Genomic DNA, 15,214 nt, shown 5'->3' with positions numbered 1-15,214 from the left:
TACCATGCACAACGCAATTGTAAATGGTTCCTAGCTGTAACATACGGRTGGGCTTTCATCCAGTGATCTAAATATAGATGCATTAATTGTTAACTGATTATAACGATGATAGCTATTTAAATAATGATACTAAAATAACGTTTATTGCCGAACTTAATCATTAATAATCTATCAAACTTGTACGACAAACGTGTGCATCATCATATTCAGTTACTTCCTGTCGGGATGTTGTGAGCTGTGATTATTTATGCTGCTGCGAAATATGACCAACACACTCTGATTAAGGTAACTTTCAAACGAATATTTGGAAATAACAGCATATTTATTCTGTGGATAAGTGGTAATCGTGTTTCTTTGGCAGTGAAGATATTTGTTGTAGCTAATCTAGCTAGCCAAGCAAATAAAGCTAAACGCAGATTCCTGGGAGTTGACAGCAAGTATTTTAGCTAGATACTATAACGTTATTACCTAACTCTTTCTTAAATATCGCTGTCAAAGTACAGTAAGTACAGAAGGCTTTACCTGCTCATTATTTTTCATTTTACATATATAGGTAGAATTATACCCAACGTTATAGATACAGTGAGTACAATGAGAGTCCCTGACCAGATACAATCCACCACCATGCACGAGGGCCTTCCATCAGACGCAGTGGGCAGACGTGTGGCTTGTGACGGGGAGCGTGGCACSGTGCGGTTTGTTGGCACTGTACCACCAACTGCAGGTAAGCTAACTAGCTACAGACTGCTTGGGATATGGATATAATAGGCAAAATAACATAAGCGTTATCCACAGTGGGTGTGGCAGCACTGTTTGAGAGAAATTCTCCATTATTCTTGGTCATGTACTATAACCAAGTACTTATTCAGTGCCTGTGCTTACCAATGCCTCTGTGCTTAGGGTTGTGGCTTGGTGTGGAGTGGGACAACCCTGATCGAGGCAAACACGATGGCAGCCATGAAGGTGTCCACTACTTCACTTGCAGGTAAAGTAAACCCTATCTAGTATCTCCATGATGGTAGCATGAAATTACACGGACCTGTTGAGATAGGTGTCATCCTAATCTCTGTTAACCCATAAATCAAATATTGMGTAATTTGGTCAGCTGCGTTATTAATTTCTGTGTTCATACGTGTTATAAATTGAGAGTTCTGGCAAAAATGAAGTCTCCACCCTCAAAAATGAAAATAGGAAACATAATTTTTGGGGGTTTGGAATGTGGCCATTATGTGTTTGCTGCTCTCAGACAAAGGTTCTCTCCCCCTCCACCCCACCTAAGGCACCCGAAGGGAGGCTCTTTCGTCCGGCCCAAGAAGGCCAGCTTCGGGGTGGACTACCTGACGGCCATCAGGCGGCGTTACGAGATGGAGGTCCAGCAGGTCTTGGGAGAGGAGATCCAGATCTCCACGAGGACGGTGGAGATGGTGGGCTTCGAGGCCATCACAGAGAAACAGAAGTAAGGGGACAACAAGGCTTTGGAGCCTGAGAGTGAGAGTGCATTTTAGTCCAGGACTAGGCTTAATCTGACTCAGGGAATCTGTGCCTAAGTGTGCTTATTTGTACGGTCAACTCTGTATGTACTGTTTGGAATATTGTTAAAGCATGCCACCTATACCAGAGGATGCCAGTATCAGGCCCCCCTCGCAAAATAGGTTTCTAACCTAAAGGGTATTCCCTGGTTAAATAAAGGTTAAATAAATATGAAGTAAAGAATGGTTACAAAAAGTAGGCTAATGCACTTGAGTTGGGACTGTTGAACTGCACCACACTCCAACAGAGTTTCACTTGTCTGATCTGCAGTCATCTGTACTTATTCAGTGAAATGCGTTGTTGTCATCTGTGCTCCTCCGCAGGGTGGAAAACCTGACCGATGTTGCACTGAGATTGTGCGAGGTTTCCAGCCCGGGCCCTGCAAATGAAATCCGAAACACCACTCCCCGTATCCTTTCATTTAGAAGCTTTTAATTAGTTAAATAAGTGCTCATGTCCAAAAAGTTACAACTATCAATCATATGAAATTGTTCATGTTAATAATACTTGAGTGCACATCTCTRACCTGGACTTACTGTGATATGTAGCTACTTTACACCATGTTTGCGTCCCAAATGGCACCCCTTTTCCTTATATAGTGCACTACTTTTGACTAGGGCTCTGGTCAAAAGTATTGCACTTTAGCGAATGTGTGTGTTATTTGGGACGCAACCCCATGTGTCTCGTTAGTAAATGTACGGTCCACCCACCCATTTGAATTAGCTTGGGGGAAGCGTTGATTGGACATTTAGCTGATGGTGCGCTACTACTACATCCTTAATGGTCCCTGTCAGACGTGCTGATGTTGGACCTGTGTGGGAACCTCCTGTGCTGCTGGGACGACGTGATKGCCGTCACGGAGCAGATGGAGGAACTCAAAGAGCTTCAGCTCAGGTAGATCACGCTGAATAATGATGTGTGTGTGTGTTTTTGTGCCTCACTTTTCTCAAACTCTGATCCCCTCACTGACTGTCTCTCTTGTCCTCTTTCCCCTCAGCCACAACAGACTGCGTGTGCCCTCCAACCCTACGGTGCGACCCCGGGCCTTCTCCTGCCTCAGGGTCCTCTCCCTCACCAACTGTGCCCTCACGTGGCCTCAGGTGACAGCCACCACCCTGTACCTTTCCCTTAGGCATTACGGGTCTCTTTCTCAATTCATCTTTCCTCAATTCCTTGCATCCTCTATGCTTACATCCTTCTCAAACACCCGTTGGAGAAGAAGGCTGGAGGGGAAAAACCTTGGATTTTATCCACCAATATGGTTGAGAAGGAGGCAAGGAGATAGGATGYGAGGAATTGATGAAAGATTAATTCGGATCGATCCCATGTGAAGGAAATACAATTTTSTAGGCTGATTTTATTTTTAAAGGTGTTTTTGTACCAGTTAATACGGTAATAGATAATTAAGTTGCAGTGCACAATATGTTAATTAACAAGCTGGTGCAAACATGTGAARGCCTAATGAAATGAGAAGAACTGATCTATATGCTGAGTCTCTTTACATTTATCMCCTCTCCCTTTGGTGTTGGTCTGTTAGCTGCTTGAGTGCGCCCCCATGTGGCCACTGCTGGAAGAGCTCTACGCCTCTGAGAATGACATCACTGAACTACAGAAGTAAGGTTTTAGCCGTCYGTTTTGGGTCTCCGTTCCGATGTAGTTTTTTTWATTTCTAAAGCAACATATAGGASTGACTTGTATTTCCRCCTCTTTCGCACAGGCCTAACAATGTCTTACAGTCTTTGACACTTTTGGATGTCTCAACAAACCCTTTGGTTGATGGAACCGTACTGAGTATTGGCGAACTGCCTAGGTAAGAGCGGGCATAACCGTACCAACACAKATACTTCTCATAACAGTTCACTACATCTTATGTTAAATGACATAGCCCTGTTGTTAGCTTCGACTTGTGCATTTATAGTTCTTGGGAGTACTTCACTTCACTTTACTTTCATGAGCATTATCAACAACAACAACAAAATGTATACTATTATCCTAATAAATGTCATTATTTGTAAACATTAGCATTTCAGTGAATAAGCATTTGTAACATTTATAATAACTTATGTAGCATTTATAATGTAATTTACCATAAAGTGTAACCTTTTACATCCATGCTTTTCATGAATTTCAGACTGGAGAATTTAAATATGTCTAAGACTGGTTTGTCAACCTTGCGGTTTGATGACGCACTGCCTGGTAAAGTTTACGTCGGACATTGTTTGGGAAAAAACGTAACATTTTTTTTTTTTTGACGTGTTTGTTAATGGAAGTCAAGTTGAATTAGCATAGCAGTAGAGGTAGTTGAACAAGATCCCAGAAATGTTTTTATGCATGTGGATATGTGTTTCGATGACACGGGCATTTGACAATGTGTAGAACTGTCAGGGCGAAAGATCGGCATTGAGTATACTGGTAAGACTCTGTWAATTGTTATTTTATCACTTCTTCTGCAGGTTGCAAAACAGCTATGTTTCCTGCCCTGAAAATTCTCGCAGTTAACAGCAACAACATTTCAGAGGTGAGTGTTGTTTGTGAGTAAATCGTAGTGAAATATATCCGGTTATATAAATGATTAATTACTAAACAAATTTGATGAATGTCACTAGTCTGCAAAAAGTTCATACTTGTTCTGTAAAGATGGATAGTAAGAGTTAATATGTGAAATCCTTCTTCTAACTCAACCCTTTATCTCCTCTCTCTCTCGCTCTCTCTCTCAACCCTACACATACACTCGCTTGTGCTTACACACTGACACGGCAATACGTACAACAATTTAAAAAAAATCGCACACAAACACACACTCACCGACACACACTCTTACAATCTCATTCACTCACTGACACACTCATTGACACACACACACACACAGTGGTCGGTAATAAACGAGCTAGAGAAGCTGCAGAGCCTGGTCCGGTTGTCGTGTCGGCAGAACCCCCTGCTGAGCCAGGAAAGGAACCCCGGYACGGCCATGCAGCTGCTTATTGCCAGGGTGGGCCGGCTGGAGGCCCTCAACAGGTGGACGGTGAGGCCCCGTCCTCTGTTTTAACACTACCGCCAAACCTGGGTGTRTTCATTAAGYTCCATTTTAATATACCCGGTTCTGAACGACAGACCCAGCTCCTTACAGTCGATCCCCACATGGCCGACATGCAATTTATACTGGTGCGATTAATGGTCAGCCACTGCGCGCGCATACCTAACGTAATCGCAGTGATAGATCCAGCTCTATGCCTCCATCCCAAATGAATGGAAAAGAYATGCACCGAAGAAAACCAGGAAATTAGACAGTGCTTACTATATCTTCATTCGAGATTGAGGCATATAGTAGCAGGATCTACACAACTTTTATCTAGACATTGTGAAATGTTCCTTTTTAAAGCTATATACGTTTCCTTCTCGCATCTCCCACTATGAATACATCAGTGTTTGCAGATGCGCTTGCTGAAATCCTCCATTCTCTTTCCCTGTTACCGTGGTTACCTGTAGGTCCTGCCTGAGGACAGGAGGGGGGCGGAGCTGGACTACTGCAAGATGTTCGGKCTAGAGTGGCTGGCATCCGGGGGACACCGAGACCCCCAGCAGAACCGCCCCAGTGCTGAATTCACCGCACAGCACCCCCGCTATCAGAGTCTCATACAGAGTGAGTCAAGAGTGGTACATTCCTCCCAAGGTTTCCCCGGCACTCGGCTGCAACACCCTATTTCACACTGAGAAGTGGTACAGCCCATCCTATATCTACTCCACTATAGGCATTTCTGAGGAAAAAAACATCTGCCGTACTGCTACCCATATCCCGAGAAAGAAGGGATACCACGCAACCCATGTCACTCTTACAAAGAGACAATGGTGATCCTAATTCCCGCCCTGTAGTCATTATGAGCTCAATGAATTGACAGAGAGGCTCGATTTTCTTTTGTTTTTCAGAATACGGAGCTCCAGAAGACAGCGAACTGAAGAAGCAGGAGCCATTTGCACTGAAAAACCAGCTCTTAAGTGAGTCCTTCTCACTTCTCTTAAGTCTAATTTATACAGTACACAACGCAAGAACGCAATTAGCTATGCAAAATGGCGATCCTGTGTAGATGCGTCAAGTTACAAATTCCCGAGGCTGCACACATTTGTGTAAAGCAGTGTTACTTAATCCTGGTCCTGGGACTTTTGCCCTAGCACTACACACCGGATTCCACTAATCAACTCATTATCAAACATTTAATAAGTGTAATCGGCTGTAGGGCAAAAACAAAAGTGTGGCGCCCAAGAGCAGGATTATGAAACAAGTTCTGGAATTAGATTTTTTTAATGATTTGCTAATAAACCGTAATAATCTCTTTCCCGGAACTGCATGTGCTGTGACCCAATAAACACATCTCGATATTTACTCAGGAGATGAGTCAGAGTATCAAAATTGTATTATAAACTGGGTGGTTCAAGCCCAGAATGATGATTTGGCTGAAAGCCGTGGTACTGTATATCAGACCGTATACCACGGGTATGACAAGACATTTATTTTTTACTGCTCTAATTATGTTGGTAACCAGTTTATAATCGCAATAAGGCACCTCGTGGGTTTGTGATATATGGCAAATATACCACGGCTAATGGCTTTGTCCTAGCACTCCGCGTTGCGTCGTGCGTAAGAACAGCCCTTAGCCATGGTATATTGGCCATATACCACATCCCCTCGGGCCTTATTGCTTAATTAGTTCTTAAGAGTAATATAGCATTTCAAACTTCCCCCACCAGGCATAACATTTGTTTGTCCAGATGAGACGGACCGAAAATCTGTGGTGAAGAAACTCCCAGGTAAAGTCCCCCACCTGTCTTCATCAGCTAGTTAGATGGCGTTTTTAATATTATTATTATCATATTATGTTCGGTAGCTAAGCTAATGAATTGAGATGTGCATGGATGTTAGAGGACTTTTCACATGTGCCAGACTCAGACTCACATATAGCCCCTGGAAAATGTCTGTTCCTCTTAATGTTTCTCCCTCTGTCATTTCTGACTGTGCTTTCAAATAACAATACAAAATATGCAAGGAGGTCGGGACCCCGATTTCCCCCCCCCCCCCCAAAATAGACTTTTCATAACACTGAACCAAGCTGAGCCAAATGAAAGTACATCTACTTGACACCCTCGATACCTGTGTGGAATTCTAGTAAGAGAACCTTTACTAGGCAATAGGAAACATGTTGGACGTTTTTGTATTGTGTCAACATCCAACAACTGCAGACTTTGGAATGTTTTGGGCAGTGTGCACAATATGCATCAAGTTGTCCTCTTTTGACCATAGACCCACGTGAAAATGGCACGCCAAATCATAAAGTGTTGCTTGGATAAATAGTTGCACTTATCTACWGTTTTCATACTCTTCAATCTCTTTGTGCCAATGGGAGATCGTGCATGTAAGATCCTAATGAAATGGCGCCATCTGTGTGTGACCTTCAGTGTAAGAGCAATTGAAGTGATGGTAACCTATTGCATTTTAATAAAGATATTCAGGGGTCACTCCACTCTTTTGATGTGTTTTAGATTCCATGATCGTTCAGAAAGTGAAGGGGCTGCTCTACAGACTGCTAAAGATACCGGGTGCTGAGTTGAAACTCTCCTACACTAGCTCAAAGGTAAAGAGGTTTACTGACAACAGCAACTGCCCTATACTACCTCAACGGTAAAGGGGTCTAAATAGACTAGGTGAAATGGTCTTACTCACCTAGACTAGCCCACAGTCTAGTTTTATTTCTGTGTTGGTGTAACCATACTCGCCACTCATAGGTGAATCTGTTTAATAGACCAATGGTACAGTCCCACTTTCTTAGCAGTGGAATGGGCTCCCTAAAACGACATTTGTCTTTCCTCAGATGGAGGGCAAAGAGATTGAGATCGACAACGACCTGAAACCGCTGCAGTTCTACTCCATCGAAGACGGAGACAAGGTCCTTGTCCGCTGGTTGTGATCCGCAAAGGTCCGGATTGGCTGCCTGATGACTCAAACTGAGTTCTTCCATGGCATAAGTTTGGCCGGAGCAAGGAGTTTGGGTAGCCAGGCAACCGGATTTGAAGTTTAAGCGATATTCCGAAATCCACGAGAAAAATGTACAGCACTTAACCTGGGACGAAAACAAAGCGCAGCTCCCATTCAGCCAGAGGAGACCAATCGATGTAGGAGAAAGAAACACAGGGTCGTGTTCATTTGGCACGAAACGAAAGATAACTGTCCAAAACGGAGTAAAACAGGAAGGAAACATCTGAACTTGTCCAATAAGAGTTGCCCTAATGAACACAACCCAAGTGTGCATGATGTGAACAATGTGTATTTGTATTTATTAGGATCGTATCAGCAGCTTACATCATAAATAAAACAATTCATCATCCAATAAATAATTTTTAAAAAATGACTTATTACTCTCACTCAATGAGGCACCGGGCAAAAGAGAATTAGGAGACATTTAGTCCCTTGAGTGGTGGATTTTCCCATCCCTGAGCTATGGTAGCTTTCATAGCTTGGCCTTCAGTGAGTTAGCAGCAGTTAAGGTATTCTTTATATAACCGATATTTAACTAGGCAAGTCAGTTAAGARCAATTTCTTATTTACAATGGCGGCCTACCAAAACGCTTCCTGCGGGGACGGGGGACCTGGGATTAAAAATATTTTTAAAATAAAAAATAAATATAGGACAAAACACACATCACAACAAGAGAGACAACACTACATAAAGAGAGACCTAAGACGACAACATACCAATGCAGCAACACATGACAACACAGCATGGTAGCAACACAACATAACAACATGGTAGCAACACATGGTACAAACATTATTGGGCACAGACAACAGCACAAAGGGCAAGAAGGTAGAGACAACAATACATCACRCAAAGCAGCCACAACTGTCAGTAAGAGTGTCCATGATTGAGTCTTTGAATGAAGAGATTTAGATTAAACCTTTCAGTATCATGATGTGATGTCAAATTAGCCTAAAAATATCCAGCAAATATAGATCTGAATATGTGGTCGATAGGCTGTTGGTCGACCAATATGTTTTGTTGTAGCAAATAGATTTTTTTCATGCCACATGAGACACCTGTATGATTGGCGCCTGTCTCAGTGGACGAATCCATTGAGGAGGCCACAGGAATGCCACGGTCCAAGAAGAAAGGGAGCGTGGCTAAGATGCAYAAGGCACATCTCTCTCTAGAATGCGCTCTCCAACCATTTTGTGCACATTCACTGTTTCATAACTTCATTGTGTTAATTGTTGGCCCTTTGATGTTAGTGTCTATCAATTCCCCCATTACATGTCACCAGTAGTAGCCTACATTTACTGTTAATTCCCATAATTTCTAATCTACAATATTTCTTTGGTTACTGTAATTTCTGCTAATGCATTCAATATATTATTTTTATAGTCATTTAGCATTCTCTTTGTCGGAGTGGACACATTGTTTGCAGAGCTCACAACCTATACTACAACCTATACTACTATACCTATACTTCTTACTACTTGTAAGAAACACGTTTTGGTTTATTTCGTTCCATTTATGAGTTTTGTGAATTTTATTCATTGTCTTTTGTTTGGAGCGCTCCTGTCAATGTTGAGTAAAGACGTGCACCTGATTACACATATAGAAGTGCACCCACTCTAAAATAAAAAKGTTCATGGAGACACCTTTATGAGTTCCTCAGATTGCCACACCGGTGGAACCACCAAAGGTACTTCCAGGAACCTTTCCCTGAGGAACYTTTTAAACAGGTTCCTCAAATAACCTTTTTAGGGTGTTAGAACCTTTTTATGTCCCATGTATTCTATTATTAATAATAACAATACAAATAACATTGAGTGGAAAACTTGTAAGTCACAAATCACACATTGTATTGACTTTAAAAGTCACAGAAATCTCACCTGCAGACATCACAGGAATATCTGGTCTCCCCTATCTCGCTCTACAGCAAAAAGTTTRCCATTCATACAATATTTGTTGGTAATTTTTCCCCTTATCAATTCCCAGAAGACATTTCTGAATGAACAGCATTGTGCTTTTCACTGATGCTGCTTTTTAAAGTAACTTTTAACACGGCTGGAAATTCTGAAGTCTAAACACAGACGGCAAAACTCTGGTTGATTGATGTGTCCTGTTGCTGGCCAGTTGATATGTCACGCTAAAGGCCAATTGGTGTCTCATTTTGCTGGACAGATGTTGGCTCATTTTGCTGGTCTGTTTGCTGCAGCTGTGAGCTAAAAAATAAAAATATAAAGTCTTTCACTTTCAGGCTCAAGAAGCAAAARAAGAGCAGAGAATTGGAATAGGATCAATGTGATAAAATCAATGATGCAGATGACAGTCATAGATTGACTTATCTCTTTACAGCTTTGAGATTCTCCAACAATTTTGTGATTTTTGATTCAAACTTTGATTATTGGATCGAGTTGCTCCACCATTCTTTGGTCCAATGACATCCACTTTGGTGTTCTGGTCAGGGCATATCACAATAGGAAAAGCATATGAAAATGTGAAAACAAAAGTAAAGGGCCAAGCGTGTGCAAAGCTGTCATCAAAGCAAAGGACGGCTAATTTGAAGAATCTAAAATATATTTTAATTTGTTTAACACTTGTTTGGTTACTACATGATTCCATATGTGTTATTTCATAGTTTTGATGTCTTCACTATCATTCTACAATGTAGAAATGGTCAAAATTAAGAAAACCCCTTGAATGAGTAGGTGTATCCAAACTTTTGACTGGTACTGTAGGTTCAGAAAATCCCCTTATTGTTTGTGATACATTTACATGTAGCTTCAGAGGTCATTCAATTCAATATCAATCAGTAAAAAAAAAGCCGTTTCTGTCCAAAGAGACCAGACTAACAAGGGAAATACAGGAACTAACAGTACAGGTAGATAGCAATAAATACGTTACTACAGAGATACGAAAAGAACTGGAGGAATTTATTCAAGAACGATATAATGTATTTCAATTTCAGCCCCCAGAAAAGATAGAACAAAGATATTACAGCAAATATTATGGTTTATCTCAAATGTGCTGGTTGATAAAATACCTGTATTTATAGAAAATATGTTTGAAAAGGGAATGTTGTTTTTAAATGATATTGTAAATTGGAATGGTAGAGTTATCTTTTTCATGGCGCTGTCAGAATTGTATGGAAAGGTCTGGTCAATCCAAGTTTACAACCAATTGATTAAAGCATTCCCTCAAAAATGGAGGAGGCAGCTGGCAGCGGGAGGAGGTAGGGAATTGGTCTGTCTGCCCAATATAAAGGATCAAAACTGGCGGAGGAACAAAAATAGCATGAATAGGAAAATATACCAGTTTCATTTGAGGACCAGGATGTTGACAGCTGTGCCATACAGACTGCAAAATAGCTGGGAAGAGATTTTTGATGTACCGATTCCATGGCACAGGATGTATGAGTTGATATATAAAACGATGCAAAATTCAAGACTATTTGGGGCATACAATCATCGCAGCTCTGCAGAAATTGTTGCGAGGACACAATCAATAGACCATTTGTTCTGGTATTGCCATCAGGTAGCCTGTCTCTGGTCTCAGGTTCAGGAATGGTTGAAGAAGCATAACATGACTCTAAAATTGACCCTAGAAATAGCATCGTTGGGAGATTTAGAGAGACCTGGTCAGTCAGTGGTTGTTTTGGTTGGGATAATATGATGCTCCAAATAGGGCATTCATTTCTTCTTCTTTGTCAACCCAAATTGGCCTATTAGAGTTCTCAATAAAGAGAGCCTATTTGGACAGTTATAAAAGCTTCTTGATACAGTGCTGTGAAAAAATATTCGCCCCCTTTCTAATGTATCTGGTGTGACCATCATTTGCATCATGCAGCGCGACACATCTCCTTCACATTGAGTTGATCGGGCTGTTGATTGTGGCCTGTGAAATGGCCCACTCCTCTTCAATGGCTGTGTAAAGTTGCTGGATATTGGCGGTAATTGGAACGCGCTGTAGTGCATGTCAATCCAGAGCATCCCAAACTTGCTCAATGGGTGACATGTATGGTGAGTTTGCAGGCCATGAATGAACTGGGACATTTTCAGCTTCCAGGAGTTGTGTACAGATCCTTGCAACATGGGGCCGTGCATTATCATGCTGAAACATGAGGTGATGGCGGAAGAAGGGCACGACAATGGGCCTCAGGATCTCGTCAAGGTATCTCTGTGCATTCAAATTGCCTTCGATAAAATGCAATTGTGTTCGTTGTCTTACCGGCATTAGGCCTGCCCGCGCATAGCCCAAAACCCACAAACACACCAAACCTGCAACACCTGGGTCCTCTGTTCACAATGTTGACATCAACAAACCGCTCGCACCACACGACACCATGCACGCTGTGCGCATTCTGCCCCGTACAGTTGAAACCGGAATTCATCCGTGAAGAGCACACTTTCTCAGCGTGCCAGTGGCCATCGAAGGGTGAGCATTTGCCCCTGAAAAGTATTATATTATTATTATAATAATATATACAGTTGAAGCGGAAGTTTACGTACACTTAGGTTGAGTAATTAAAACTTGTTTTCAACCACCACAAATTTCTTGTTAACAAAAACTATATTTTTGGCAAGTCGGTTAGGACATCTACTTTGGCATGACACAAGGTATTTTCCAACAATTGTTTACAGACAGATATTCCTTATAATTCACTGTATCACATTCCAGTGGGTCAGAAATGTACAACACTAAGTTGACTGTGCCTTTAAACAACTTGGAAGATTCCAGAAAATGATGTCATGGGTTTAGAAGCTTCTGATAGGCTACTTGACATCATTTGAGTCAAAATGGAGTGTACCTGTGGATGTATTTCAAGGCCTACCTTCAAACTCAGTGCCTCTTTGCTTGACATCATGGGAAAATTCTAAGAATTCAGAGAAAAATTATTGTAGACCTCCACAAAGCTCGTTCATCCTTGGAGCAATTTCCAAACGCCTGATGGTACCACGTTCATCTGTACAAACAATAGTACGCAAGTATAAACACCATGGGATCACGCAGCCGTCATACTGTTCAGAATGAGATGCGTTCTGTCTCCTAGAGATGCGAAACGTGTAAATCAATCCCAGAACAACACCAAAGGACCCTGTGAAGATGCTGGAGGAAATAGGTTAAACAGTACGATGATCGCACAGTAAAACGAGTCCTATATCGACATAATCTGAAAGGCCCCTCAGCAAGGAAGAAGCCACTGCTCCAAAACCGCCATAAAAAGCCAGACTATGGTTTTCAACTGCGCAYGGGGACAAAGATCATACTTTTTGGAGAAATGTCCDCTGGTCTGATGAAACAAAAAAAGAACTGTTTGGCCATATAACCATCGTTATGTTTGGAGGAAAAAGGGAGAGGCTGGCAAGCCGAAGAACACCATCCCAACCATGAAGCACAGGGGTGGCAGCATCATGTTGTGGGGATGCTTTGCTGCAGGAGGGACTGGTGCACTTCACAAAATAGATGGCATCATGAGACAGGAAAATTGTGGCTATATTGAAGCAACATCTCAAGACATCAGTCAGGAAGTTGAAGCTTGTTCGCAAATGGGTCTTCCAAATGGACAATGACCCATACTTCCAAAGTTGTAGCAAAATGGCTTAAGGACAACAAAGTCAAGGTATTGGAGTGACCATCATAATGCCCTGACCTCAATCCTATATTACATTTGTGGACAGAACTGAAAAAGTGTGTGCGAGCAAGGAGGCCTACAAACCTGATTCAGTTACAGCAGCTCTGTCAGGAGGAATGGGCCAAAATTCACCCAACTTATTGTGGAAAGCTTGTGGAAGGCTACCCAAAACGTTTGTCCCAAGTTAAACAATTTAAAGACAATGCTACCAAATACTAATTGAGTGTATGCAAACTTCTGACCCACTGGGAATGTGAAATAAATCATTAAATAAATCACTCTACTATTATTCTGACATTTCACATTCTTAAAATAAAGTGGTGATCCTAACTGACCTAAGACAGGGAATTTTTACTAGGATGAAATGTCAGGCATTGTGAAAAATTGAGTTTAAATGTATTTGGCTAAGTTGTATGTAAACTTCCGATTTGGCTAAGGTGTATGTAAACTGTATATATTGTTTTACACTCTTTTTCTCCCCAATTTTGTGGTATCCAATTGGTAGTTACAGTCTTGCCTCGTCGCTGCGACTCCCGTACGGACTCGGGAGAGCCGAAGGTCGAGAGCCGTGTGTCCTCTGAAACACAACCCAACCAAGCCGCACTGCTTCTTGACACAATGCCCACTTAACCCGGAAGCCAGCCTCACCAATGTGTTGGAGGAAACACTGTACACCTGGCGACCGTGTCAGTGTGGACTGCGCCCAGCCCACCACAGGAATCRCTAGTGCGTGATGGGACAAGTACGTCCCTGCCGGCCAAACCTTCCCCTAACCCAGACGACGCTGGGACAATTGTGCACCATCCCATAGGTCTCCCGGTCGCGGCCGGCTGTGACAGAGTCTGGACTCAAACCCAGAATCTCTAGTGGCACAGCTAGCACTGCGATGCAGTACCTTAGACCAATGCGCCACTCGGGAGGCTGCCCTGAAGTTAGTTACGGCACCAAACTGCAGTCAGGTCAAGACCCTGGTGAGGACRACGAGCACGCAGATGAGCTTCCCTGAGACGGTTTCTGACAGTTTGTGCAGAAATTCTTCAGTTGTGCAAAACCACAGTTTCATCAGCTGTCCAGGTGGCTGGTCTTAGACAATCCCGCGGCTTATGGTAAAGAAATTAACATTAAATTCTCTGGCAAAACCTCTGGTGGAGATTCCTGCAGTCAGAATGCCCAATTGCACGTTCCAAAAAAACTTGAGACATCTGTGGCATTGTGATGTGACAAAACTGCACATTTTAGAGTGCCTTTTATTGTCGCCAGCACAAGTTGCACCTGTGTAATGATCATGCTGTTTAATCAGCTTCTTGATATGCCACACCTGTCAGGTGGATATTCCATAATGATATTCAATAGGCTACATCTGTTGATACATTGAGAAATTATGATGYAATTTACATATTGCTCTCTGGCACCTAAAAAATGTGCGCTACACCATGAACGGGAGGGGGATTGTTGTGTGTGTGGGTCCCGCAAAATCATCCTGTTGTCCCGCATTTGAGTTTTTTAAATGTGGTCACTCAACTGCCATCAACCAATAATATTAGTATTTTCTGTGCAGAGCCATGTTGTATCTGGCACGTGTCACATATATTGTTCCACCTGAGAACAGGGATCAATCTCTGCTTCCAAMCTTGTCCCTGTTTCTCCCATTTGCCTGTCTCCCTGTCTCTTTTCATTAGTGTCAAACCACCTAAAAAAATGTTTTAAAAAATGATCAACATACTTAAAATTTCATCCCCCCAAAAAACTCAAAGTAACAAAGTTGTAAAATGTGTTAATTTAATGTTCAAATCATCCTGAATACACCTGGCCTGTGTTTTTTTTTWWATTGTCCACCCTGGTCATAGGCCTAATACGTAGAATTCCAGGAAATTTGCTTAAAAACAGTCCCCCCATCTAGGGGTTGTGCAAGGGGGCAATGACATTCACATAGCAAATCTCACTCAAGCTTCTGACATAAGTTGGCAGCCCTGATTTTGCCTTGTGAAACCAGACTGACCGCTTCTCTCATGTTTTGTAACAGTTCATGTGAGATCAG

The 15,214-nt window shown here is 42.1% G+C and overlaps 1 protein-coding gene across 3 annotated transcripts; it reads left to right on the top strand.

Moving 5' to 3' along the window:
- The first annotated feature begins 199 nt into the window (after positions 1-199).
- On the top strand, positions 200-7,928 carry tbce (tubulin folding cofactor E). Of its 3 annotated transcripts, none has more exons than XM_023982510.2 (17): positions 200-285; positions 554-724; positions 901-985; positions 1,280-1,456; positions 1,854-1,939; positions 2,325-2,424; positions 2,528-2,630; positions 3,068-3,144; positions 3,248-3,340; positions 3,662-3,726; positions 3,984-4,048; positions 4,400-4,552; positions 5,017-5,170; positions 5,455-5,523; positions 6,274-6,333; positions 7,063-7,154; positions 7,392-7,928. In XM_023982510.2, the coding sequence occupies exons 2-17, from the start codon at positions 592-594 to the stop codon at positions 7,485-7,487; spliced, it is 1,608 nt and encodes a 535-aa protein (XP_023838278.1). In that variant the 5' UTR covers positions 200-285; positions 554-591; the 3' UTR covers positions 7,488-7,928. The 3 variants fall into 3 exon arrangements, with proteins under 3 accessions (XP_023838278.1, XP_070292652.1, XP_023838287.1); XM_023982519.2 differs by having other exon boundaries at positions 206-285; positions 548-724; XM_070436551.1 differs by lacking the exons at positions 7,063-7,154; positions 7,392-7,928 and having other exon boundaries at positions 5,017-5,184.
- The last annotated feature ends 7,286 nt before the right edge of the window (positions 7,929-15,214 follow it).

This window comes from Salvelinus sp. IW2-2015, linkage group LG1, assembly GCF_002910315.2.
Source record: "Salvelinus sp. IW2-2015 linkage group LG1, ASM291031v2, whole genome shotgun sequence".
In the NCBI taxonomy this organism is placed as follows: domain Eukaryota; kingdom Metazoa; phylum Chordata; class Actinopteri; order Salmoniformes; family Salmonidae; genus Salvelinus; species Salvelinus sp. IW2-2015.
The sequence above is the reverse complement of the archived record's forward strand: the minus strand, read 5'-3'. Positions and strand labels throughout refer to the sequence as shown.